The sequence below is a fragment of the Hylobates moloch genome, unplaced genomic scaffold (assembly GCF_009828535.3).
Source record: "Hylobates moloch isolate HMO894 unplaced genomic scaffold, HMol_V3 SCAFFOLD_4, whole genome shotgun sequence".
NCBI classification, from domain to species: Eukaryota; Metazoa; Chordata; class Mammalia; order Primates; family Hylobatidae; genus Hylobates; species Hylobates moloch.
Window position 1 is genome coordinate 92,450,885 of NW_026652279.1, and position 27,079 is coordinate 92,477,963.

The window sequence follows — 27,079 nt, forward strand, 5'->3', positions numbered from 1 at the left end:
CTCCAGCCTGGGTGACAAAAGCAAAACTCTGTCTCAAAAATAAATAAATAAATAAATAAATAAATAAATAGCACTTCTCTCAGCTGGGCTTTGGGTGGTTCTTTGAAGTTAGCGGTTTCCTCTGATGAGGGTCAGGAGTACTGGTGTTCTAGGTTGCTGATAAAGAAAGATTCATATGATCTGGAAACCAAGATGTGGGCAGTGGGATTTACCTCATGTCACAAACAGGGGAACTGCTTCTTTTCCTCGACGGGAGCACTCAGCATCTCCAGACAGACCACAGAGATAACTACAAGTATTGCCAGAATTTTCTACAGGAAGCTTCGATGGATCTTTTTCAGCACATGAACAATTGCTCAATTAAATCCCCAGAGTTCCATGCCATAAAGAAGGGCAGAAACTATTCTGGCATGGAAGTTTCTCAGGGCAGGTGTCATCCATTGCTGGCTGTGGCTTTAGAAAAGCCTGGCGTTTCCACAGATACCTGATTTGGGGCTACATGTTGCCTCAAGAGACTCATAAGTATGAGTTAAAAGATGTTCCTAGGTACCTGAAGGGGTTGACTTGATCTAGGAGGTTATTTGATAGACCACTGGGATCCATATGAAACAGGGATTTTAATTTAGTTAATATTCAGCCATTTTATTTAGGAGTACTTTGATACCAGGATCTACTGTCTATAAAAATTACTTTTAAGATATTAATTTAGGCTGGGCTCATGCCTCTAATCCCAACACTTTGGGAGGCCGAGGCAGATGGATCACCTGAGGTCAGGAGTTCAAGACCAGCCTGGCAAACATGACGAAACCCCATCTCTACTGAAAATACAAAAAATTAGCCACGCTGATGATGCGCACCTGTAGTCCCAGCTACTCGGGAGGCTGAGGCAGGAGAATCTCTTGAACCTGGCAGGCAGAGGTTGCAGAGTGAGTCAAGATCACACCAAGGCACTCCAGCCTGGGAAACAAAGTGAAACTCTGTCTCAAAAATAAAATAAAAATTTAAAAGATATTGATTTATATCATCAGCAATACCAGAAAAGCATATGTTAATTTAATATCTTTGAAATTATATACCCAGCAAAATATTCTGACAGAAGCAGGGGGACGGGATGTGATTCCCCTAGATGTTGGTGACAGTGGGCATCTGCCACGTGCCAGGCAGCAAGCCAGCCTCTTCCACAGCACAGCACCGAATGCACACACCCTGCCTGTGAGGTGGCTCGTAGGCTTTCCAGTTCCACTCAGGAGGAGCCTAAGGAGCAGCAAATTAAGTGATGCCAAGGTCATGCAGTCAGTAGGTGGAAAAGCTAAGCCTCAAACGCAGAGCTTCTAACTGAATCCAGTTTTTGAGATAGTCAAATCCAAGAGAAATGCTGGAGAGGACTGCTGGGTATAACCAGGGTATTTGACACACGCATCATCTCACAGATCTGTGACCTAATGGTAAAGCCTGCATGACCATTCACTTAGAGCTTCTACCTTTGCTTCCACTGTTTAAACTGATTTTTTCAAGTAAAACTATACCCTGAGATTGGTGCCAAATACTAAGTTTTCCTCCCTCCAAGAATTTCTTTCCTCTCTCCTGCTAACTTCTATTCCTGCCTAAGGAACGCTAATCCTGGGCCCCTCATCCGCTGCCTTTCGGAGGCATTGCAGCTGCCTGGGAAGAGGGGAGGAGGAGGAGGCTGGTGAAGAATAGGGAGAGTGAGAAGAGAGAGTGAGGGATGAGGGGAGGAAGGAGGCGAGAGAGATCCTTAGTGATAGTATTCTGATTGGTCAGTAATAGCTTCAAGGGAGGCTCAGCCTCTGTAGCACCTATGGTTCAAAAAATCATGAGGCTGTCTGTTAGGCTGTTCTTACATTGCTGTAAAGAAATATCTGAGGCTTGGTAATTTATTAAGAGGTGTAATTGACTCACAGTTCTCCGGGCTGTACAAGCACGGTTCTAGCATCTGCTTGCCTTCCAGTGAGGCCTCAGGGAGCCCTTACTCATGTCAAAGGCAAAACAGGAGCAAGTGTATCACATGGTGGCAGCAAGAACAAGAGAAGTGGGGAGGGGCCACACACTTTCAGATAATCAGATCTAAATGACAGCACCATGGCATGCATGAGGGATCCACCCCCATGACCCAAACACCTCCCACCAGGCCCCACCTCCAACACTGAGGATTACGATCACCATCAGAAGTGGAGGGTCAGCATCCAAGCTATATCAGGCTGGGACTGTGAGAAATGGAAGGGCAGAGATTTCAAGGTCGTCTAGTCCAATCTCTTTTTTACAGATAAGATAACTGAGATCTGGAAAGAGAGATGACTTGTCTAGGGTGATACAGCTGGTTACTAAAATGCATGTCATTATTGCATCATATGGAGATGTGTAGATTTTAAAGCACTTTCATCACCTCACTTTATTGCCTCACAACAATCCTCCGAGATGTTTGTCGAATGTCACGTAAGCGTGTGAACAGTTCCCTTTTGACTGTACCATTATAGAGGGAACTCATAGATTATGTAAGACAAACCAAATGGCTTCTAAAACTGATTTTGATTCTAAAATTAGTTTTCCAAATGAGGAAACTGGTTCAGAAAGGGAAATGATTGACCAAAAATATCATTGCTCAACTAATGATTGCATGAAGTCCAGAGCCCAGGAAAATTTCTGTACTTTTTATTCACAAAAGAAAGATGAGACAGGCCTATAGGACTAGACGACCCACACTGGAAAAAGTTCAGTATTGAAAATATATTTTGGATGACACTGACATTTATTCTTGAGAGTTTTTACTAAGTTACTACATATTTGAATATTATAACAAGTTATATATTTTAATATAATTGCATTGAACCTATATGAATCCATTACCATTCTACATAAACAGGCTTTTGGATATTATTTAGGTCATTTGGTATAAAAGGATATATAATATTTATGAGCAAGGGTAGAGCTAGAAAAAATTTGTGAATTAAGAGAAATTTGTATTAGTGTATCTTTTGCTTATAAATTAAAGATGCAAGTAAATTAAAGATGTAAATAAATTAAAAATGAAAAACTCACCTTTATGGAAAGATAACTTAAAAAAAGGTAAGAAGGCAATTTACAAATAATACATTTTAAAAATTTGTTTTTCAGGATCTAGTTCAGGTTCAAAATTAAAAGATCCTGAACTGAGTTTAAAAGGCACCCAGCACGTCATGCAAGCAGGCCAGACACTGCATCTCCAATGCAGGTAAGTGACTGTGTTGGTTTGGGAATAATTTAGTTGCCATGCCTAAGGCAAAATCATTCCCTGGCAGAATAAAAAGGTAGGGACCTCAGTGATCTCCTGTGATCTGCAAAGTGCAAACCATATGCATCCAGCTTCCCATGAACGGGGATTCATGGGGAAGGGAGGGCATTACTCACTCAGGGAAATGGGGGAAGGGATGCCCAAATAGTTCTGCATCTTTTTTCTGAGTATTGTTCTACAGCTTTTCTGAATGTGTTGCTTTCCCGTAAAGAGGAAGATGACTACACTTAAGAGAGGACCTCCGCTTCCTAATAAAATGAATGCTGAGGAACTGGTGCTGAGCCCAGGGCCCAGCCATAAATATGTTTTGTTTTCTTATCTGTGATTGCAGGGGGGAAGCAGCCCATAAATGGTCTTTGCCTGAAACGGTGAGTAAGGAAAGCGAAAGGCTGAGCATAACTAAATCTGCCTGTGGAAGAAATGGCAAACAATTCTGCAGTACTTTAACCTTGAACACAGCTCAAGCAAACCACACTGGCTTCTACAGCTGCAAATATCTAGCTGTACCTACTTCAAAGAAGAAGGACACAGAATCTGCAATCTATATATTTATTAGTGGTAAGACTTCCATTTTCTACATTCTGTTTGCTATTGCTTTGCAAATGAGTCATAAATCTACCGTAATCCATTGGAAAGGTTGCTTTCCTAGTGAGTGTGAAAGAAACGGGTTAGGAAAGAGATTCCATCCTAGTTATAGACACTTTCATGGATGTCAATTTTAACCAGAATTGTCAAGGCCCAGTCAGTCACTATGTGCTCCACAAAGAGAGAGACTTGTCTGTATAGGTCACCTCTGTACCCACAGCTCTTAGCACAGTATGTGGCCCATAGTTGGAAGAATAAGTGAATAAAAGGATTTTAGTTCTGTTTCTTAGTTATTGAGAAGCCCAAAATAGAATACATGATTTTTGTCATTTAACACAGCCGCATTCTCTTATATGTTGGAACTGTAAAATATTGTTGTTTCTACTAAATTAATAAACGCAATGTTGCCGTTATCTTGAGTGTTATATAACTGGCTCCAATGGACAATGTTGTATTATTTCATGTTCACTGAGGAACTACTATAATGACATGAGAACTGGCACTGACCAGGATACAGTGCAAAGGGTAAAGGGTAAAAATGAATCATATCTGATTCATTTTTTATGGTACTTGTAAAAAAATCATTTCCATTCATTCATAATTTTTATGATACTGTTTTTCCTTCCTTAGAGAATGAACAAATGAAGTAACATTCAAAGGGAAAAAATGCAAAATCTTTTAAGAAGTAGAAACTCACTTGGAACCCTGAGAAAGGATAATAAAAATGGCCTGTCACTTTCTTCTTCCTTGTTTAGTTCCAGTCAATTTTCATATCTTGAGGGGATTAAAGAAAAAAAACTCACACACACAAACAAGGCTGTAGAGAACACAAAGCAATATTAGTAGGCACTTCAGGCACAGAATCAGGTTAAAAACACAAAAGAAAACAACCAACCATCAGCATCAATAGCTAAATATACATTGTGGGTCTACCTTCTGGTGAGTTCAAGACCTGGGTCTTTGCATTGGAGGTAGTACAATCGAATTAACGTTTTAGTGAGGTAGTGTTTGTTTGTTTGTTTGTTTGTTTTGTTTTGTTTGAGATGGAGTCTCGCTCTCTCACCCAGGCTGGAGTGCAATGGCACTATCTCAGCTCACTGCAACCTCCGCCTCCCAGGTTCAAGCGATTCTCCTGCCTCAGCCTCCCAAGTAGCTAGGATTACAGGCGTCTGCCACCACTCCTGGCTAATTTTTGTATTTTTAGTAGAGACTGGGTTTCACCATGTTGGTCAGGCTGATCTCGAACTCCTGACCTCAGGTGATCCACCTGCCTCAGCCTCCCAAAGTGTTGGGATTACAGGCGTGAGCTACCGTGCCTGGCCATGAGATTTTTTCTAACTTGTGAAATAAGGCAAGTAGACAGTGTTTTCCCTGAGCATAACATGTAAATATCCAGATTCAGGATTAGTCTTAGGAGACAGCAGAACAGTTGCCTGTTATTGACAGTAACCTTTTTGTAGCAGCTATCAGCCTGATTTTGACTGAGCCACTTTCATGTCCCCGATCCTCCAAATTCTGTTTTGACATTTTGTGCTTGTCCAGGGGGTAGATAACTGTAAGGGACTAACCATCCAAGCAGTTTGCCATCAAGGGATGCAATCAGCTCACTTCCACATATGAGTGGGAGGTGGGCCGGGGAACTTTGCTTGGGGAAGTCAGCCCACTTCTAAAGCAGGGATGAAAGGATGGCAGGCAGGAATGAGGAAGGGTAGAGAAGGTGCAGCATTAAGAGCAGAGACTTTGAGAGAGGTAATTTTGCAGCTGAGGGGGAAAGACAACACGCTTTGATAGTGGTGGAAAAAGCCATGTACTCAGCCATCTGTTCTCTTTCTCTAATTCCACATAGCATATTGTGTTCTTTCCGACATCTGTGGAGAAAGGAAAACACTGCAGTGAGTCACAGACTGCCCCTGTCTCTATAGGGGAGTGGGAGAAACATTTATTCATTCTAATATTTTCATAAAACTTTCTCCTGTGGGTTTATCAGTCTGACTTACAAATCGAACACTTAAATGAATAAAAAGAAAACCATCTCTTTTTTTCTGATAAACAGTGTTCAGCTATTTTCACCTTTAACTCCTAAACTATTCAATAGACATCATGGCTTTATGAAGCCAGGGAGTGCAAGCCTCTCCACTCAGTCCCCTACTGTCACAAAGAAGAGACACTGCTATTTAGAATTAGTTCCATTTCAACTATACAACAGAGCAGATCTGGCAAACAATCATGACTTTGAGTGTCAAATCCGTTGTTAATCTAAGTCTTGTGATGGCACAGTCCATGTCTGTCCTGGTTACTTTTAGCTGTAATGTGCTTCCCTGGTACAGTGCCTTGCACATATTAAGAAATCAATAATACTTGCTAAATGAATAAATGAATGGATTAACAGGTGCTTTGTGGAATACTATGTTAAAATTGACATTGAGAATAAATTCCAGGCTTAGTGGGAAAAAGTGCCATGATTGATTATTGATGTCTCTTGTGGGATTGTGGGGGAGCAGTGGCTGTTAGGTCATGTATTTATCATGTCTGCCTTCCTGTAATAGTCCACAACCATTCGCAAAAAACTACAAGTTCCAATATCATAAAACACTTGCATAATTTGTTGGACATTAGGAAATTATCTATCACATAGATTGTTTTTGGATAAGGAAGGATTGTGAAATGCATTGTATTTCATAGATTATTATGGAATACACACATATACATACATACATATACTACGAATATTATATGAACTCAGTGGAAAAATTGTTATGATAATATCATGAGACCACTATTTTTAAATAGCACTGATACTGAAAGATGTTGGAATCAATAATGGTAACCATAGAAGAGCCTTCTGAATCTTGTTTGCTAATTAATTTAATCAGCAAATATTTAGGAAACAGTTACTATGAGCCTGTAACTGTACTACTATGAACAGTAACACCTATTTTGTTATTTGTCTCCTGTTAGGGTGATATTGGTCTCATAATCACACCTTATTAAAGTCCAAGGTAGCTGTGATGTAATCCATTAAACACTCATAACTTTTCCGAGGAGCCTAATATTTTATATATCTCTCTCATCATTTTATTAACTCTCTTTCTGAGAAAATTTGATCTTCTGCTTCCATTGTTACCGAACACTTCCATGACAGGTTTATTTTAGTTCAGGAGCACAAAACTTATCTCTGATGACTCAGAGCATTGTCTCTGGCATTAATAAAACTCCAACCATTTCCTAATACACAGCTGTGATTACTCGCTAGATATTAACTTGGTTATCATGTATTTATTATTGTTGAATATTTACTTTAGAATCTGTTTGGGGGATTTCAGCCCCAATAAGCATCTGCAGATTATTGGGATTTCATTTTATTTTTCTCTAAGGATGAGTAACCCTATGTAGACACGTCTTTTGAAAAGGTAGATTGGTAGTCTAATAGGGTTTTAAGAAAAAGAATCAGGAGTGTAGCTCTGTCTACATGTCACGAAACCCAGCATGTGAATTATGAACAAACTATTACTTAGGCATTATTGATTGCCTGCTGTGTAACAGGCGCTGTTCCCACCTGATTAGGATGTAATATCTGATATGTAATGTACAGAAAAATCAATATCAGCACTTTATCATTCCAGCTTGTGTAAATCCACCAAACCTCTAGCATAATGTATTAAATCAATTTACGTACCCAAGTAATTATATTTAACTACTTTACTTAATTACCGAATTATCTAGTAAATTTAAATTTCCGCTAATATAATAATTTCTTACATTTGTTTCTTTTCACTTAAACAAATGGTTTCATTTACTTGATGCCATTTAATCTTCACAACCATCCAATGAAGCATCGTTCTCTTCATTTTACAAGCGAAGGACCAAGAATCCGCTTCACATCAGGGCTCTGTGGGGAGTCATGGGAAAGTGCTAGCACTGGAATAAGGTGGTCAGGTTTTCCCTTCACATTCTCAGTGGCAGGAGGAGATCAGAAGGGGCAAGACTGAGGCAGGAAGGCCAGATAGGGGCCTGCTCTGTGCAACCAAGCAGGTGGAAGGTGGTGTCCTGAGTTCACTTTGGTCGTGGTGGGGAAGGAGAGTTGACAGAATTGGGGGATTCGTTGGCCTTGGTGATCAGAGGTTGAATGGCTGAGGGAAAGAGGGGAATCAACGTGACACTCAGAATCCTGGAAGGGGCCACTTGGTCCCACAGCCAGGTGGAGCTTTGCCACACTAAATTACATTGATGCAAAGGCACCATCATTATCATCATTCTCTCCGGATATACCCTTGGTATGGCTTTTGAATCATAATAGTGGAAAAGATGATATGCATTTGTAAAAATTGCTTTGTTAAAAATGAATTGAATCTAATTATAGCTATAAAACACCAGGTCACAAACAAAAACAAATTACAAAGCACCTCCTAATTAAAACAGAGTACAATTCTTCTACTAATTTCTAGAAGAATAGTAATGTTGGGGCTATTTAGGTGAACTTCATCCCCTTGGAGAGAAAAAGGAGCACTTTTGCACTTCTTTTCTGACACTGGTGTACACAGGAAATTGGCTCCAGATCAGCATTTTCTCACAGTTAGAGGATTTCATTGAAAATATTATTGTAATATATGAGTTATGACTGTAAAGTGAGAAAACTGACCAGACGAGTTTTTTAATGGCATCTCCGAAGTAGTTAACACTTGTCAGTATCTTTAATTTAGTTAGCAAGACCTTAAACTTAGGGTATTGAGCTCCCCACACTGTAAAGTTAGCTTATATATCTCTCTCACCAGCCGTAAGCTTCTAGGGCCTATTTAAATATAATATCTCCTCTTGAAAAATTATAATCGAAAAGCAAAATGATAGGGCTGGGTGGATCCCTTCTAGTTCATCCCTGTAAAAGAAACTCATCTCTTCTCTTCTGTTTCTCTTTATTTGATTATTTTCCTCTCTGGCTCTATTAAAGTCAATGGGTTGGAGCATTTCTATAACAAATTTTTCCACAGTTGATTTTCCCATATGCATAAAACTCATGAGATTTGCATAGCAGCATAATTTGAAGTAGAAACATTACTGGACGCATTGGGTATATAACTGAAAGCAGTAGAATTTCTAACAACTTAGATATTCTGGGAGAGAATAATAATTATGCTTTTATATAAATGTGTTTAGCGGGGGGAAAAAAAGGCTCTACCTGGCTATGAAACCTTGAGCAAATCCTACCAGTGCAGATTTTCTGAGGATTCTTTTTTTATTCTTATTTTTACTTTTATTTTTAATTTTTTTGAGACAGTCTTGCTTTGTCGCCCAGGCTGGAGTGCAGTGGTGATTCTGAGGAGGATTCAATGAACTCATTTGTACTGAACTTCAGATTTCCTTAAGAGCTTTTACTTAAGTATCTCTGAGAGAAAGGGAGTTGGTATTTCTTCCATGTTATATATGAGAAAACAGCCTCAGTGACTTGCATGAGCTGGACAGAGCTCATACATTGAGAAACCAGGATGAGGATCCAGCTAGGTTAGGGCTATTTCACCTGTACTGGAGTTGCAGCTCTTGACATCAAACTATGAGTTAGTTGTTGTTTTAATTGTTAAGAACATAGATTATACAGTTATTAAAATTTTATAATCTAGAATTTAATATTTTTCTTTTTCTTTCAAGGAAAAATTTACTAAGTTGAGCAGGGCTTTTAAAAATATGCCTCCAAATTTATTAATGGGCTATGGAATCAAATGAATGGGTTTCAATCTGCATTAAAAAAAAAAAAAACTAGGAGCTGGGGCATCCACCTGTAGTCTCAGCTATTTAGGAGGCTGGGGCAAGAGGATCACTTGAGCCCAGGATTTGAGGCTGCAGTGAGCTGTGATTGCACCTGTGAATAGCCACTGTACTCCAGCCTGGACAACATAGTGAGAACTGTCTCAAAAAAGAAAAACCAACCCAAAATAGAAAAGAAAATATCCAAGTAAATTGCAAAGAGTAAGGGTAAGTGTTGTTTAGTAAAACTATTTTTGTTTCAATTTTATACACGCATATATCCACTTTACCCGCATAAATGTAAAGTACATACATGCTCGTGTGTGTGTGTGTGTTTTGTGTGTGTGTGTGTAATGGGTCTGACGTAAAATGTATTTCTTATTGTGAAAATTAGCATAATAAGTTTAAAAGTTACCAGGATAGGCCGTATCTATTATTTAGGTAAGCAGTGCCAATTGTAAGCACTGTGATTTTTTGCGGGGGTGGGGTGGGGGGAGGGGCACACCAGTAATGAAACAGGTCTGGAGAAAACGTGGCAGTGGAAAGAAGCCCTCTCCTTTAGCTGATTTGGGTCCACTGCTTTTGGTGGTTCTGTGCAATCCACTCATTTCACTCCTGAACTGAGTTTTCCCACTCGGAGGCTTGGCCCAGGAGTTTCCACTGGCAGGAATCTGTCTGCAGATGTTGATTACATACCTACTCCACAAAAGGCCCTGTTGTTTGTTCTGTGAGAGACACAAAAAGCAAAGTCACAGAATCCTGTAATTGTGAAGTCCCCCAGTTACTCTCTAGGATCATAGCTCACGGATTTGTGAGTATTTTTTAAAGCACGAGTTTTATTTTTTAGAGAATAACTATTGTTCAGAAGTGGGTCTCTAAGGGTGAAGAGGGCTCTGTTAATAGCCCCTAATGGGGAGCCCTATTCGTGTTCTGTGAGGCGTGGCTGTTGCTCCAGCACTGCCTGCCTTTAGATCCCTTCCCAGATCTGACACAATTTGGCACACACAGAAGGCTCAGTCAACACTGCCCAGCTGGGTGATGGTTGGGCAGATGGTGTTTGTTGCCCAATCTGCCAGACTGGTATGGCAAGTCCAATAAACATCTCCACGGAACCAGCAGGGACATCAACAGAGTAGCAATCTGCAGGCTTCATCGCCGAGCCTTGCCGCCTCCACTTTCCCGTGTGGGGATCAGAAGGACCCTTGTAAGGTGGGAATGCACCAGGAACGTGGGCCCTTCATCCCCAGACCGAAAGAAGGTGTTCATGCTTTCATGCAGGTCAGCACTTGTAATGGGCAGAGAGCAGCACATGGCTGAACAGATTGCCAAAGCTTCAAAAATATGTCAATGGAATCACTATAATTTCATGAGAGAAACTTTAAAGAGAAAATATTGTTTCTATTCATCAAAATTCTCCTCCAAGGGAAAATAAGCAAAAATAGTTTACATTTTGCAGGAAGAAAACAAGAAAGCTCCCAGAATAAAACCCAAACTCATAGGCACATTAGTTGGTTGAATTTTTTAGGCACAGATTTCTTAGGAAATCCATGACATTATCTAATATTGCTTGGTTAATGTCTAGAGTCTTCTCTGGTTTTAAATTTCCATTTTCCACACGGCCTCATTCTCTCCTCCCCCTGCCCATCCAAAGAGCTTCCCTCCCTTACTCATCTCACCTCTATCCCTAATATGTGGCTCCTTCCATGTATTTTCTGAAGTGTGTGTTTCTTCTAACACTAATCTTCCAGTAGGAACTGGTTTCCAAAGTTTTGATCAGGAATTGTCTAGGGTCCCTACCATAGAGTCGCTTGAGTCCCTGCATTACCAGGAGGCCACAAATGTAGACAGATTGGGTGATGGATCCTGTTTTTCCTCTCACATCCCTGCTGGATGCATTTGCTCAGGAGACAGGTGAACATGTTGGGGTGAACAAAGGTGGGACTCTCAGTCTCTGGATGACATGTCTGGAAACCCAGGTGAGATTCCTAGAATGGCAGCAACCTGAGACTGACGTGCATCTGCAGAATTATCCTTCAAATTCTCTAAAGAACTCCTAGGAATTTTCTGGCCCATCTGCACACATCTTCATCAAAAATCTAGTACAAGGTCAGGTTTTGCTGGATTTATTTTTTCATTTTGATAAAGATGTGAAAGAGGGGAAACAGATATTTCTAGGGTTTAAAATACACACTGATGATGTTGTTTGCAATTGCAGTTTTTTTCTTGGGAAATAGACCCCTCTACATCCTGGCTGTGCACTCCCTCTAGGGCTGAAGTATGAAGGAGATTATTCATTCTATCCATCACTGGCAGACAGCTGATTGGGACCACATGGCGAGAGTTTAGAGAACAGTAACTTTACTCTTAACCATTTTCCTTTCCAGCTACGTGAAAATTGGATGGAAGACATTCTTGATATCTTTAAGCCCTGACATCTCACATTTCCCTTCTAAAAACATTTCTGTCATTAAACACCAAGGGAGCTTGACTATAGAAGACCCTGACATATGATTGGGACAGAAGCCACTCATGTTGGTAGACTTGTTGGCAGTCAGGAGCAAATGCATCTTCTCTCTTTGGCCCCTGCCCCAGACCCTGTATTCTCCTAGGATGTCCTAGTAATTTCATCCTTAGCACTTGGTGTGTGGACCTGTAAAATGTTCAGGCCATTCCCTCAGAGACAAAACAATTTCTGGGGCTCTCTAAAATCCATACCAGAAAAAATTTGGCATGCCATCTCTCTAGAGCCACATTGCTAAGACTTACTAGCAACAACGCGGTTATACATCATCAGGCATTTAGTAGAACTATATAAGTACTCAAAAATAATCAGAATGAACATAGTCCTGAATAATAAGCCACTTGGATACAACTTAAGGCTTTGGAAAGTTGATGACTGTGGTGGAATTATGAAATCTAAAGATGGGCCAGGTGTGGTGGCCCACGCCTGTAATCCCAGTACTTTGGGAGGCTGAAGTGGGCGGATGACTTGGGGTCAGGAGTTCAAGACCAGCCTGACTGACATGGTGAAACTCCGTCTCTACTAAAAGCACAAAAAAATTAGCTGGGTGTGGTGGCGCATGTGTATAGTCCCAGCTACTCGGGAGGCTGAGGCAGGAGAATTGCTTGAACCCAGGAGGTGGAGGTTGCAGTGAGCCAAGATTGTGCCACTGCACTCCAGCCTGGGCGACAGAGCAAGGCTTCATCTCAAAAAAAAAAAAAAAAAAAAGGAAAAAAAAGAAAAAAAGAAAAAGAAATCTAAAGATGGTAATTAAGTCCAAAGGCAATAAAATTGACCATATTCTCTCATTTTTCCCCTACAATCAAGAAGTGTGAAAAACAATGGATCCAAATTTTATGGTTTTAAGGATTTTAAAAACTCTCCCTCAAGTGATCTTTTAAGAAAAATTAGCAAGGGACTTTTTCAGAAGAAATCCCCTTAAGCTGAAAAGGCTTTAAGTTTCTGGCATTTCATAACTTTAACAATGATAATGAAATGCTTGCCTTGCTTGGAGATGAGGAGGTGATCTGTTTTTATCTTTATGGTCCTTCCAGTTCTAATATTCTACAGTTTTTCCTTTAACTATTTAAAATATTTGTGTGTCATTTGATGTATTTTTGCTGAATTGTGTTGGCTAGCTGATTGTGTTGTTCAAAATAGGTAGCTTACTAAAGCAGTAAACACCCCTCCCTTCCTTCCTTCCTTCATCAAATGTCAATTAATAACCTGCAGTTGAAACAACATGATCCAGGATTCAGACTGCTTTCAAATCCCTGTTCGGATACTCACTAGGTCTTTGACTTTGGACAAATTGCTTAATGAGGAGAATAGTTAACATTTAAGTGGGTCTTAATCCATGCTGGGTGCCATCCTAAGCACTTTGCGTTCATTAACAGATTTTATCCTCACAATAATCCTGTGAAGTAGTGCTCTCATTTTAAAAATTAGATGTGTGTGCATGTGTATGTGTGTGTGTGTGTGTGTATGATTTTTTTTTCCTAGAGCAGTTTCAGGTTCACAGCAACATTGAGAGGAAGGTACAGAGATTTCCTATATACCCCTTGTCCCCACATGCATAGTCTTCATTATCAACATTCCCCACCAGAATGGTACATTTGTTTCAATTAATGAGCCTACAGTGAGACATCATAATCACCCAAGTACAAAGTTGACATGAGGGTTCACCCTTGGTGTTGGACATTCTATGGGTTTGGAGAAACATACAATGACATGTGTCCACTATTATAGTACCATACAGAGTATTTTCACTGCCCTAAAATCCTCTGTGCTCTGCTTAGTCATCCTTTCCTTAATCCCAACCCCTGGCAAACACCTATCCTTATTTTTCTTTTTTTTCTTTTTTTTTTTTTTTTGAGAGGGAGTCTCATCCTGTTGCCCAGGCTGGAGTGCAGTGGTGCAATCTCAGCTCACTGCAATCTCTGCCTCCCGGGTTCAAACGATTCTCCTGCCTCAGCCTCCCAAGTAGCTGAGATTACAGGTGCCCGCCATACCCAGATAATTTTTGTATTTTTAGTAGAGACAGGGTTTCACCATGTTGGCCAGGCTGGTCTCGAGCTCCTGACCTTGTGATCCACCCGCCTTGGCCTCCTAAAGTGCTGGGATTACAGGCGTGAGCCACTGTGCCCGGCCGGCAAACACTTACCTTTCTTACTGTTTCCATAGTTTTGCCTTTTCCAGAATTCATGTAGTTGGAATCATACAGCATGTAGCCCTTTCAGATTGGCTTCTTTCATTTAGTAATATGCATTTAAAGTTCCTCCACGTCTTTCCATGGCTTAATATCTAATTTCTTTTATTGCTGAATAATATTCCATCATATAAATATTTTTATATTCATAGTTTATATATTTTTATATTCATCATATAAATTCATTATATAATTATATTCATAGTTTATTTACCCATTCACCTACCAAAGGACATCTTGGCTGCTTCCAAGTTTTAGCAATAATGAATAAAGCTGCTATAAACATCCATGTGCAGGTTTTGTGTGGATGTAATTCTTCAGGTCCTTTGGACAAATACCAAGGAACATGATTGCTCAATTTTAGGGCAATAGAAAGGCTAGAAAACTGCTTAACCGTCTTCCAAAGTGGCTGTCTCATGTTGCATTCCCACCAGCAGCAAATGACAATTCCTATCATTCTGCCTCCTTGCCAACATTTGCTGTTGGCAGTGTTCTGGATTTTGGCTGCTCTAGTAAGTATGTAATGGTCTCTCATTGTTATTTTAGTTTGCATTTTCCCAATGACATGACGTGGAGCACCTTTTCATATGCTTATTTGCCATCTGTGTGTCTTCTTTGGTGAAATGACCCATTTTAAACAGAGTTGTTTGTTTTCTTACTGATGAGTTTTAAGAATTCTTTGTATGTTTTGGAAAACAATTCTTTTTTCAGCTGTATCTTTTGCAAATATTTTCTCCCAGTCTGTGCCCTGTCTTCTCATTCTCTTGATGTTGTCTTTTGCAGAGCAGGAGTTTTGAATTTTAATGAAATCCAGCTTATCAATTATTTTGTAGATCATGCCTTTAGTGTTGCATCTAAAAAGTCATTGTCATACCAAAGTTCATCTAGGTTTTCTCCTGTTATATTCTAGGAGTTTTATAGTTTTGCATTTTACATTTAGGTCTCTATGATCCATTTTGTGTTGATTTTTCTAAAGAGTGTAAGGTCTGTGTCTAGACTCATTTTTTGTTTGTTTGTATGCAGATGTCCAGTTTTTCAGCACCATTTATTGACAAGATGATTTTTGCTCCTTTGTCAAAGATCAGTTGACTGTATTTATGTGAGCCTATTTCTGGGCTCTATATTCTGTTCCACTGACCTATTTGTCTATTCTTTTGCCAATATCACACTGTCTTGATTACTATAGCTTTGTAGTAAGTCTTGAAGTTAGGTAGTGTCAGTCTTCCAACTTTGCTCTTCTTCAATATTGTGTTGGCTATTCTGGGTCTTTTGCCTCTCCATATAAACTTCAGGATCAGTTTGTCCATATCCACAAAGTAACTTCTGGGATTTTGATTGGGATTGCGTTGAATCTGCAGATCAAATTGGGAAAAACTGACATTTTAACAATATTGAATCTTTTTATCTGAGATGAAATATCTCTCCATTCATTTCGTTTTTCTTCAGTTTTGTTCATCATAGTCCTGTAGTTTTCGTCATACATATAGATTCTTATACATATTTTGATAGACTTATGTCTAGGTATTTCACTTTTGGGGGTGCTAATGCAAATGGTATTGTGTTTTTCATTTCAATTCTACTTGTTTTCATTGCTTGTATATAGGAAAGCAACTGACTTTTGAATTTAACTTTGTGTCCTGCAAGCTTGCTATAATCTTTTACTAGTTCCAGGGGTATTTTTGTTGATTCTTTTTGATTTTCTATACAGATGATCACATCATCTGTGAACAAAGGCAATTTTATTTTTTCTTTCCCAATCTGTATACCTTTTATTTCCCTTGTCTTATTGCATGAGTTAAGACTTCCAGTGTGATGTTGGAAAGTAGTAGTGAGAGGGAACATCCTTGCCTTGATCCTGATCTTAGTGGGAAAGTATTATCGTAGTCATCTCCATTTATTTCTCAGAAAGGTTAAGTAGCTTTTTCAAGGTTATATAACTAGTGTATGGCAGAGATGGCAACAAAGTTGTTGCCTATAACCACCTCCCATAGTCAAGAGTGCATATGTGCAAAACATTTAGGACAGTGTTTGGTGTATAGTATGCACTATATAAGAGTTTATTGTTATTACTACTACCACTCATTGTTACCATTTTTTGAGCTTGGTTTTTTCAACTGTAAAATGAGAAGAGTATTACTTCAGGGGCTATTAGGAGACTACATGAGATAATATAGACTGTCTAACACTTAGGAGGCAGCAGTGATCAGTAGTAATCTCTACGTGTGAAAAACACTGTGCTGGACAGAGTAGGAAATACAAAGATGATACCAACAACTTTTAAGGGGCCTGTGGTTTGGCAGGTCAAAGAAAATGAGTTACAATTAACCATACTGGGGAAAGAGCAGTAAGAGGGGTGTGGACTGGGGGTGCTCTGCCTGGGACATTCCACCCTTCCCCACTCCCCCCACCCAGCTCTTCTGTAACAGCTCACTCTTCCTCATTTTTCAGGTCTCAAGTTAAATATTCTCCCTCTGGGAAGCACCCTAGGCACCCCCAAACTCGGGATGGTGCTCCTACCGACCTTTCACGCAGGACTCACCTCTCACAAGCTCTACGGACAGGACTGAGTCCATCCTGCTTAGCATGATAGCCCCAGGACCCAGCACAGGGTATAGTACACAGAAGGTGCTCAGTAAATCTTTGTTAAATGAAAGAAACATGGGATTTTCAAGTATATTAGTATTACCTGACTTCCTTGACTTTAAAAAGGAAATTGAGGGCACATTGAGAAAATGAGACAAATATTGGGGTCAAAATCACGTCATGTGACTAAATCACGATCCCAAAATTCTCCAACAAACTAGAGCAGTGAACAGGGATTAGCAAAATGAGATTTAACAGGAATACATATAAAGACCTGTATTTGGCTTGCAAAACCCACTAACTACCCTAGTACTGGATGGGGGAAGCCATTGCTGAGACAGCACACATGCAAAAGACTTCAGACTTTCAGTTGACTCCATATTTACCAAAAGAATGTATCCAATCTTGGGATACGTTAAGAAATATGTAGCACCCTGCCAGGCATGGTGGCTTACGCCTGTAGTCCCAGCACTTAGGGAGGCCGAGGCAGGTAGATCACTTGAGGTTAGGAGTTGGAGACCAGCCTGACCAACATGGTGAAACCCCATCTCTACTAAAAATACGAAATTAGCCCAGCGTGGTAGCACATGCCTGTAATCCCAGCTTCTTGGGAGGCTGAGGCAAGAGAATCACTTGAACCCAGGAGGTAAAGGTTGCAGTGAGCTGAGATGGTAGCATTGCACTCCAGCCTGGGCAACAAGAGTGAAACTCTGAAAGGAAAGGAAAGGAAAGGGGAAGGGGAAGGGGAGGAAAGGAGGAAATATATAGCACCAGGAATAAAGGTAGTGCCAGACTTAGGTGGTGCCAGACTTACTGTTTAATTTACACCTCAAGAAGGACATTAAAAAGAGGAATTTCAAGCAAATTATTAATCCCTTTACACTTCATTGTCATCATCTTTAAAATGGGTGCCTGCCTCATAGGGTTGTGAGCATGAAGTAATTTGATGATTTTATTATTTTCATTGGCAAGAAGCAATTGAAAGGACTTAAATATTTAATCTAAAAATGTAAAGAACTGGGTGGGAAAATAGGAGACATGAGTGACAGTCTCCTTCAAAGTTCTCTTATGTGAAAAAGAGATTAAGCTTCGTCTTTATAATCCTAGATGGCAGAACAACTATCTAAGAATTTCAGCTGGACTTAAGGAAACACTTTCTGACATACAAAGCTGTCCCAAAGTGGAAGGAAGGAATGTCTTGGGAGTGGTTAGTCCCCATGCATCTAGGAGGCAGACACTCACTTGATGGGACCAGGTCAGATGAGGCCTCAGGACCTTTCCACTGCTGGGATTCATTAAGCACCTGGTGTAGGTCACTATCATTTATTGATGTCTGGCTCAGGCTTGTTATTAATACATACATCATCTCATTTCATCCTTGAAACAACCCAATAAGAGAAATTCCTTTACAGAAAAGTTAAAGAAATTCAATACCATGTTTAAGGCTGCATACTTCGTAAATTATCCTGTCAAAGCTTTGGGCTCAAGTCTGGTTGACTCCAAAGCCCCTGGTCTTTCTAACGTGTGTAATGAACCTGGGCTCCCACTCCAACTCCCTCAGACCTTTGTGTGTGTTATAAAATGGGAGAGAAGGGACAGGAGTGCATGCAGGGTTGCAAACTGGAAGTGTGCAGGCTGGATTCAGCTGGCACACATGTTTTGATTGGCAGACACAGCACTTTTAGCTGCCAATGCTTAATAGCTAGAAGAGTTCACGTAAAAATTTCATTTCCTACTTATCTTTAAAAACTGGAAACACTAGCCACACTGGCCCACATTTCCACTTGGCAACAGTGGACTGCAGCAAGCAGGGACGGCCCCCTTCGGGCATGGGCTCACGTTCCCAGCTGCCACCACGCCTCCTGTCCCACCTCCAGTTCCTCCACTAGTGTGTCTGGTCCCCGGAGGGATGTCAGTGTGCTACGCCCAGTGTGAACATTTCAAATGAATGCATAACAAATGGTGAGTTTAGGAAGAGGAAAGTGCCTGTCCCACATTCCAGATGAGGAAGCTGAGCCCTAGAGAGTCCCGTGGTGGCGCAGGTCATCAGTGCAGCACTTTGACACAGCCCGACTCCTGCCTCCCCTCAACTGCCCCCCCCCCCCCCCCCCCCCCCACCCCCGCACACAGCTATGCTGATGGAATGCATCGGGGCTGTGCTCTCAGAAAACCCACTGTCCCCAGTGTCCCCGCTGGAGAGGAGTCTGACCAGGCATCCTCTGCACCCGAGAGGGAATTTCCTCCCCAGGCTCCAGAAAACAGGGCTTGCTCTGGTATGACTGTTGGGTTTTTTTGTTTTTTTTTGTTTTTTTTTGTTTTGTTTTTTTGAGACGAAGTCTCGTTCTGTCACCCAGGCTGGAGTGCAGTGGCGCGATCTCGGCTCACTGCAAGGTCTGCCTCCCAGGTTCAAGCGATTCTTCCACCTCAGCCTCCCGAGTAGCTGGGACTACAGGCGCCTGCCGCTACACCCAGCTAATTTTTTGTATTTTAGTGGAGACAGGGTTTCACCGTGTTGCCCAGGCTGGTCTCGAACTCCTGAGCTCAGGCAATCCTCCCACCTCGGCCTCCCAAAGTGCTAGGATTACAGGCGTCAGCCACTGTGCCTGGCCGACTGTTGGTTCTGAGGTGGTCCTCATCATCTCCTAAAAAGTCCTCAGCACCTTACAGCAGAGAGCTAAGCAGAGGGTCCGATGACTCAAGCTTGGTTTCCGTGGTGAGTCTTCATCAGTCCGTTGCTTCCCATTTCTAGTCCCGTCAGAAGGCTCCATGTTACTTACCCCTGTTTCTGGGCCCTCATTTCTCCCACTGAGTGTGGATATTTGAAGATGTAATTGTCACGCTTGAGTCATTGAGGAGTGTCAGGGCCAGATTTTGGTGTGGTGGAGGGAGACTAGCCTCGGATCAGGAAGCATGAATTCAGTTTTTGCTCAGCCATTAATTGTATTCCTGTGCTTGTGGGAAAGTCTCTCCTCTCTGGGCCTCAGTTTTCTCATCTGGAACATGATAGGCAGAATTAGGGCATCTTAAAAGTCCTTTGACAATTTTATAATGTTATGATTCAGAGACAGAGCTGGGAATAAATAATAGGACTTGGGACATGGCCAAAAATCTTAGCAGTAGAAGAAAGATTTATAGTAATCTATTAGAGTTCCTTGCTTTTTCTTTTTCTTTTCATTTCCCTCCCTCCCTTCCTCTCTCCTTCCTTCTTTTCTTCCTCTCTCCCTCCTTCCCTTCTCCCTTTCTCTTTTTCTTCTGAGATGTCTCAACTGATCAAGATGAAGATCTCTAACTGAGGTCGGTCATCTGGTTAACAGAACCTAGAAACCGCCAGCCAGCTTAGTGTGAAAACCCAGAGAGCACAGAAAGCTGAGACCTTCTTAATCTTACAGTCCATCAAGCTTAAATCTAGCCAGCATTCCACTCTCACTGATATCTTCAACTCACTTACTCAGATCTTAGCTGTAAATTTTTAAAATGAGGTCCTTACTTCCCTTCAAGGCAGGTATTAGTACTTTTTCCTCTAATTATGAGCACTCTTGTGTGTGAGGTGTGTGTGTGTCTGCTCAGCTAGACTCTGAGGACTTGAGTCCAGGGACTGTCCGTGTGCACAGTGCTGGGTACATAATACGTCCTGATTTCACCTTTCTTGCTTGCTTCAATCTTATGTCTTCTCCATAAACATCTGTGACAGTGTGCCATGTGTCCACCTCTGCTGGACATTGGATTGAGGGGATCAGTTTTCCTGATCTCCTGCTGCTAGACCCCCACATTCCAAAGAGCATTCCAGGGGGCTTAGGTGAAGCCAGAGAAAGGAGAAAAGGAACCGCCACTCCTGTTCTCTCGTTTCTAACTCTTCTCCTTTGCTCTGCTCTTGCTGTTCAATCTGCTGTTACAAGTGAGGCAATGCAAAACAAACAAACAAACAAACAAAAAAAAAATGTCTTCCTTCTGAGGAAAGGCAGGTAATAGGCAAAGAGCTCTTTTTTAGAAAGAGGCACTTCTTATTTTTTACCACACAAATAATACATTTTTAAATGTTTCATTTCAGAATGGCATCTCGAGTCTGAAACACAATGACTTTTCTCTAAGTTTACCCTGCTCAAATAGAAATATTTGTGTAGCATGTAAGTATCTGTCTAGATGGCAGAAACTAGCACCTGATTTTCTGATATTCCTAAGCCAGTCTCAGTGAGATTTTTTATCACCTTTGAATTTGTATATGAATCCACCAATAGTGGCGACAGTTGTTATATTTTTAGCTGATAAATTATACTTGAGGTTTTTATGATATTCATTTGGATAATCAGGATAGCTTGCTAGGAGATATTAAATTGCACATTCCATGTGGACTATAATACCCACACACGCCAGGCAAGTATTCCCATCTATGTGAAGGCAGAGATGTTTCATTATGCTACCTGCCCGCCAGGGGCTGCCAACAAGGAACTGAAGGACTTTTTTTTTTTTTTTCTTGGAGACAGGGTCTTGCCCTGTCACCCAGGCCAGAGTGCAGTGACACTGCAGCCTTGAATTCCTGGGCTTCGATTGATCCTCGTATCTTAGCCTCCAGAGTAGCTGGGACTATAGGTGTGTACCACCATGCCCAGCTAATTTTTAAAATTTTTTTGTAGACACGGGGTCTCACTATGTTGCCCAGGCTGACCTCAAACTCCTAGCCTCAAGCAATCCTTCTGTCTTAGGCTCCCAAAGCGCTGGAATTACAAGCGTGAGCCATCGTGCCCAACCTTGAAAGACATATTTAAAATCATGATGATTCTATCACAGGGGAAAATTTTATTTTTTGTGAGTGGCCCAAACTGGATGCAGGAAGGGAGTGGGAGAGAAATGCTGCAAAGACTCATAAGGTGAGGAGTTTACCCTGGGAGATCTCTGGGAACCATTCCAGCTCAGCCAGCTCAGGAAACAGTGGATCATCATTTCTAAGGAAGAGACTAAACCGCTGTTTTAATTCAAAGTAAGTTTTATTGAGATATAATTTACCTACCACACCCATTTAAAGTGATGATTCAGTGGTTTGTAGCATATTGACAAATGTATGCAACCATCATCATCACAGTCAATTTTAGAACATTTCGTTGTCTCAAAATAAACTCCATAGCCTTTAGCTGTCACCCCCTATCCCCCTGTATTTCCCTAGCCCTAAACAACCACTAATCTACTTTCTGTTCCCATAGATTTGTCTCTTATGGATATTTTATATAAATAGAATACATAATTTGTAGTCTTTTGTGACTAATTTCTTTCACTCAGCATAATATTTTTGAGGTTCTTTCATGTTGTATCATGCATGTATCAGCACTTGATTTCTTTCTATTTCTGATTAATATTCCATTGTATGGTCATATCACATTTTAGCTATCCATTAATCAACTGATGGACATTTGAGTTGCTTCCACAGTTGCCTATTATGAATAGTGCTACAGTAAACATTTGTGTACAAGCTTTTGTGTGGACATAAGTTTTCATTCTCTTGGGTAGATACCTAGGGGTGGAATTGCTGGGTCATATGGTAACTCTATGTTTAACCATTTGAGGAACTGCCAGACTGCTTTCCAAAGTGGGTGCACTACTTCACATTGCCACCAGCAGTGGATGAGAGTTCCAGTTGCTCCACATCCTTGCCAACACTTGTAATGATGTCTTTTTTATTATAGCCATTTTAATCAGTATGCAGTGAATCTCATTGTGGTTTTGATTGGTATTTCCATGATGGCTTATGATGTTAAGTATCTTTTCATTTGTTTATTCCCTGCTTGTTTATCTTCTTTGGGTAAATGTCAGTTCAGATACTTTTCCCATTTTTAATTAGCTTGTCTTTATTATTGAGTTGTAAGAGTTCTTCAACTTTTTATTATTTCATAAAATTGTATATTATATTTTATATGTTCTAGAGATATATAGATACATAATATATCTAGATTTTTATGTATTCTAAACATGTAAGTATATAGGTTATATATGTAGATTTTAAAAATATATTTGAGACATATAAAAATATATTTTATACATTCCAGATTTAAGTCCCTTATGAGATATATAATTTGCAAATGTTTTCTCCCGTTCTTTGGGTTATCTTTTCACTTTCTACACAGTATTCTTTGAAGCATGCAAGTTTTAAATTTTGATAAAGTTCAGTTTATTTTTTCTTGTGTTGCTTGTGCTTTTGGTATCATACATAAGAATCCAATGCCATATTTGAGATCATGAAGATTTGCCTCTGGTTTCTTCTAAGAATATTATATTAGGCCAGGTGTGGTGGCTCATGCCTGCAATCCCAGCACTTTGGGAGACCAGGGCAGGAGGACTGCTTGAGCCCAGGAGTTTGAGACCAGCCCTGGCAACATAGTGAAACCCTCATCTCTACAAAAAAAAATTTAAAAAAAAATTAGCTGGGTGCAGTGGCACATTCCTATAGTCCGAGCTACTTAGGAGGCTGAGGTGGGGGCATCACTTGCGCCTGGGATGTTGAAGCTGCAGTGAGCCATGGTCATGCCACTGCACTTCAGCCTAGACAAAGTGAGACCCTTTTGCAAATATATATAAAACATATAATATATAGTATATTATATAACTATAAAATATATATTTTTTTATAGTTAACCACTTTTGGTTAATATTTGTATGTGGTGTGATGTAAGAGTCCAACTCCATTCTTTTGCATGTGGAGTTGTTCCAGCAGCATTTGTTGAAAAGATCATTCTTTCCCCACTGAATGGTCTCCTTGAAAATCAAGTGGCCATAGACACATGGATTTATCTCTGGAGTCTCAATTCTATTCCACTGATCCATTGTGCCAGCACCACACTGTCTTGATCATTGTAGTTTTCATTTGAAATCAAGCAATGTGGAGTGCAGCCTTCCAAGATTGTTTTTGCTTTTCAAGATTGTTTTGTCTATTCTAGGTCTCTTGCAATGTCATATGAATTTTAGAATCACCTTGTCAATTTCTATGAAGTCATCTGCGATTCTTATAGTTATTGCATTTAATCTGTAGATCAATTTGGGGGACATTAACATCTTAACAATATTAAGTCTTCTAATCCATGAACATGAGATGTTTCCCACTTAGTAGATCTTCTTTAATTTCTTTCCACAACGTCTTACAGTTTTCAAAGTACAAGTTGTACACTTCTTTTGCTAAATATATTCCTAAACACTTTATTCTTTTTGATGCTGTTATAAATGGAATTGTTTTCTTAATTTCACATTCAGATTGTTCATTGCAAATGTATAGGAATATAATTCATTTTTGTACATTGATCTTACATCCTGCAATCTTGCTGAACTCATTTATTAATTCTAATAGTTTTTTAGTGGATTCCTTAGCATTTTGTAAGATCATGTCATCTGAAAATAGAGACTGTTTTCCAAAATACCTGCACCATTTTGATCTTCACAATCTGGATTTATTTTTCTTGCCCAGTTGCTCTGGCTGGAACCTCTAGTACACTGTTGAATAGAAGCGGTGAGGGTGGACAACAATGTCTTATTCCTGATCTTAGGGGGAAACTTCCAGTGTTTCACCATTAAGTATGATGTTAGATGTAGGGTTTTTTCTAGATGCCATTTATTAGGTTGAGGAAATTCGATGCAATTCCCACTTTCCTGAGTGTTTTCATCATGAAAGGAGCTTGGATTTTTGTCAAATCCTTCTTCTGACATTTTAAGATAATCATGTGGGTTTTGGTTTTTATTCTATTGACATGATATGGTAATTACATTGGTTTTTGGATGTTAAACCAATCTTATATTCCTGAAAAAAATCCCACTTGGGCATTGTATATAATTCTTTTTATATGTTTCCGAATTCAGTTTGCTAGTATTTTATTGGGTTTTTTGCAGCTATATTCATAATAGATACTGGTTTATAATTTTCTTGTGATGTCTTCGATTTTGATATCAGAGTAAAACTAGCCTCCTAGAATGAGTTGGAAAGTTTTCCCTTCTCTTCTGTTTTTTGGAAAAGCTTGTGAAAAATTGGTATTAGTTCTTTATGTTTGGTAGAATTGATTTGCCATCTGGGCCCTGACTTTCCCTTGTGAGCAGTTTGTTGTTATTATTGTTGTTGTTGTTACAATTCAATCCTTGTTATAAGTTTACTTGGGTTGTCTAATTCTTGTTGAGCTTGTTTCAGTAGTTTGTCTTTCCAAGCATTTGTCTATTTCATCTGTGATCTAATGTAATGGCATATAATTATAATATTCCTTCATAATGCTTTTTAATTTATAATTTTAATAGTAATGTCCACTGTTTCATTTCCTTTTAGTCTCGCTCTGTTACCCAGGCTGGAGTGCAGTGTCACGATCTCAGCTCCTGCAACCTCTGCCACCTGGGTTCAAGCGATTCTCCTGCCTTAGCCTCCTGAGTAGCTGGGGTTACAGGCGTCCACCACCATGCCTGGCTAATTTTTGTATTTTTAGTAGAGATGGGTTTTCACCATGTTGGCCAGGCTGGTCTTGAACCCTTGCCTCAGATAATCTGCCCGCCTCAGCCTCCTAAAGTGCTGGGATTACAGGCATGAGCCACTGCATCTGGCCCTGTTTCATTTCTGAATCTAGTCATTTAAGTCTTGTCTCTTTTTTTCTTGCCTTGTCTGGCTTAAGGTTTATTAGTTGTGTTTGTCTTTTCAAAGAACCAGCTTTTGGTTTAGAAAATTAGTGAAACTAATTTATTCTGTTGGTTTGCATTCTCTTTAATTTCTACTATAATCTTTATTATTTTCTCCCTTATGCTTCCTCTAGGTTTAGTTTTCTGTTCTTTACCCAATGTTCTAAGGTGGAAGTTTAGGTTATTGATTTGAGATGTTTCTTCTTTATCAATATAAGCATTTATAGCTATAAATTCCCCCTCTAAACACTGTTTTAGCTTCATCCCGTAAGTTTTAGTATGCTGTGTCTTCATTTACATTCATACCAATGTATTTTCTAATTTCTTTTTTAATTTCTTCTTTGACCCATTGATTATTTAGGAATGTGTCAATTTCCACATATTTGTGAATTTTTCAAATTTATTTCTGTCATTGATTTTTAATTGCATTCCACTGTATTCAGACAACATACTTTGTATTATTTCTATCCTTTTAAATTTATTGAGGTTTGTTTTATGGTCTAGCATATGGTCTATCTTGGAGAATGTTTCATGTGCAGTTGAGGAAAATATATACCCTGCTGTGATGGGTGAAGTGTTCTATAGATGTCTGTTGGGTGTAGTTGGTTAACAGTGTTGCTCTGGTGTTCTAGTGGCTTTTTAAAATCTTCTGTCCAGTTGTTCTATCCACTTTTTTTTTGAAGTGGAGTCTTGCTATGTTGCCCAGGCTGGAGTGCAGTGGCGCAATCTCAGCTCCCTGCAACATCTGCCTCCTGGGTTCAAGCGATTCTCCTGCCTCAGCCTCCTGAGTAGCTGAGACTTCAGGCATGCATCACCACACTGGCTAATCTGTGTATTTTTAGTAGAGATGGGGTTTCACCATGTTGACCAGGCTGGTCTTGAACTCCTGACCTCAAGTGATCCACCTGCCTTGGATTCCCAAAGTGCTGGGATTACAGGCATGAAGCCACCATGACTAGCCCACTATCTACTATTGAAAGTGGAGTATTGAAATCTTCACCTGTTATTGTTGAACTGTCTATTTCTCCCTTTGATTCTGTTGGGTTTTGCTTCCTGTGTTTTAGTGCTCTGTTATTAGGTACATATATGTTTTTAATTGTTATATCTTCCTCCAGGATTGACCCTCTTAATATTATCAAACACCCCTCTCTATCTTCACTAACCATTTCCTCACTAATAATTTCTTATTTAAAAGTCTATTTTGTCTGATGTTAGTATAACTCCTCCAACTTTCTTGTGGTTGCTCCAAAGCTCTGTTTTGAGTTGTCAGTGGCTTTGATGGGCAGTGTAAGTCATGGAAGAACCTGCCTCTTTTTTTTCCTTGCTCATATTTCAAATAAAATATTTTACCAATCAGTACATTCTCCTTGAGTATTACTTACGGTCCACAATGTGAAGATCTGTATGATGTGAAAACTCTTATGTCTAGATAGAACCCTTTTCATGGGATTGGTTAATTCATTTTTTATCCTCTCCACTTCATCTTCAATAAATGAAAATCATACCCTCCTTTAAAATGACTAGATGTCCTCATGACCAGGATAAAAAT

General features: G+C 39.9%; 1 protein-coding gene across 4 annotated transcripts in view; it reads left to right on the forward strand.

Annotated features, from left to right (window-relative positions):
* The window catches only part of FLT1 (fms related receptor tyrosine kinase 1), a 196,477-nt gene that overhangs the window by 24,441 nt on the left and 144,957 nt on the right, over nucleotides 1–27,079 (forward strand). For all 4 annotated transcript variants that reach the window (XM_032150567.2, XM_032150568.2, XM_032150569.3 and 1 more), the window contains exons 2-3: nucleotides 3,133–3,229; nucleotides 3,621–3,847. In XM_032150567.2, the coding sequence (XP_032006458.1) occupies nucleotides 3,133–3,229; nucleotides 3,621–3,847 (324 nt within the window). The remainder of the gene's footprint in view (nucleotides 1–3,132; nucleotides 3,230–3,620; nucleotides 3,848–27,079) is intronic.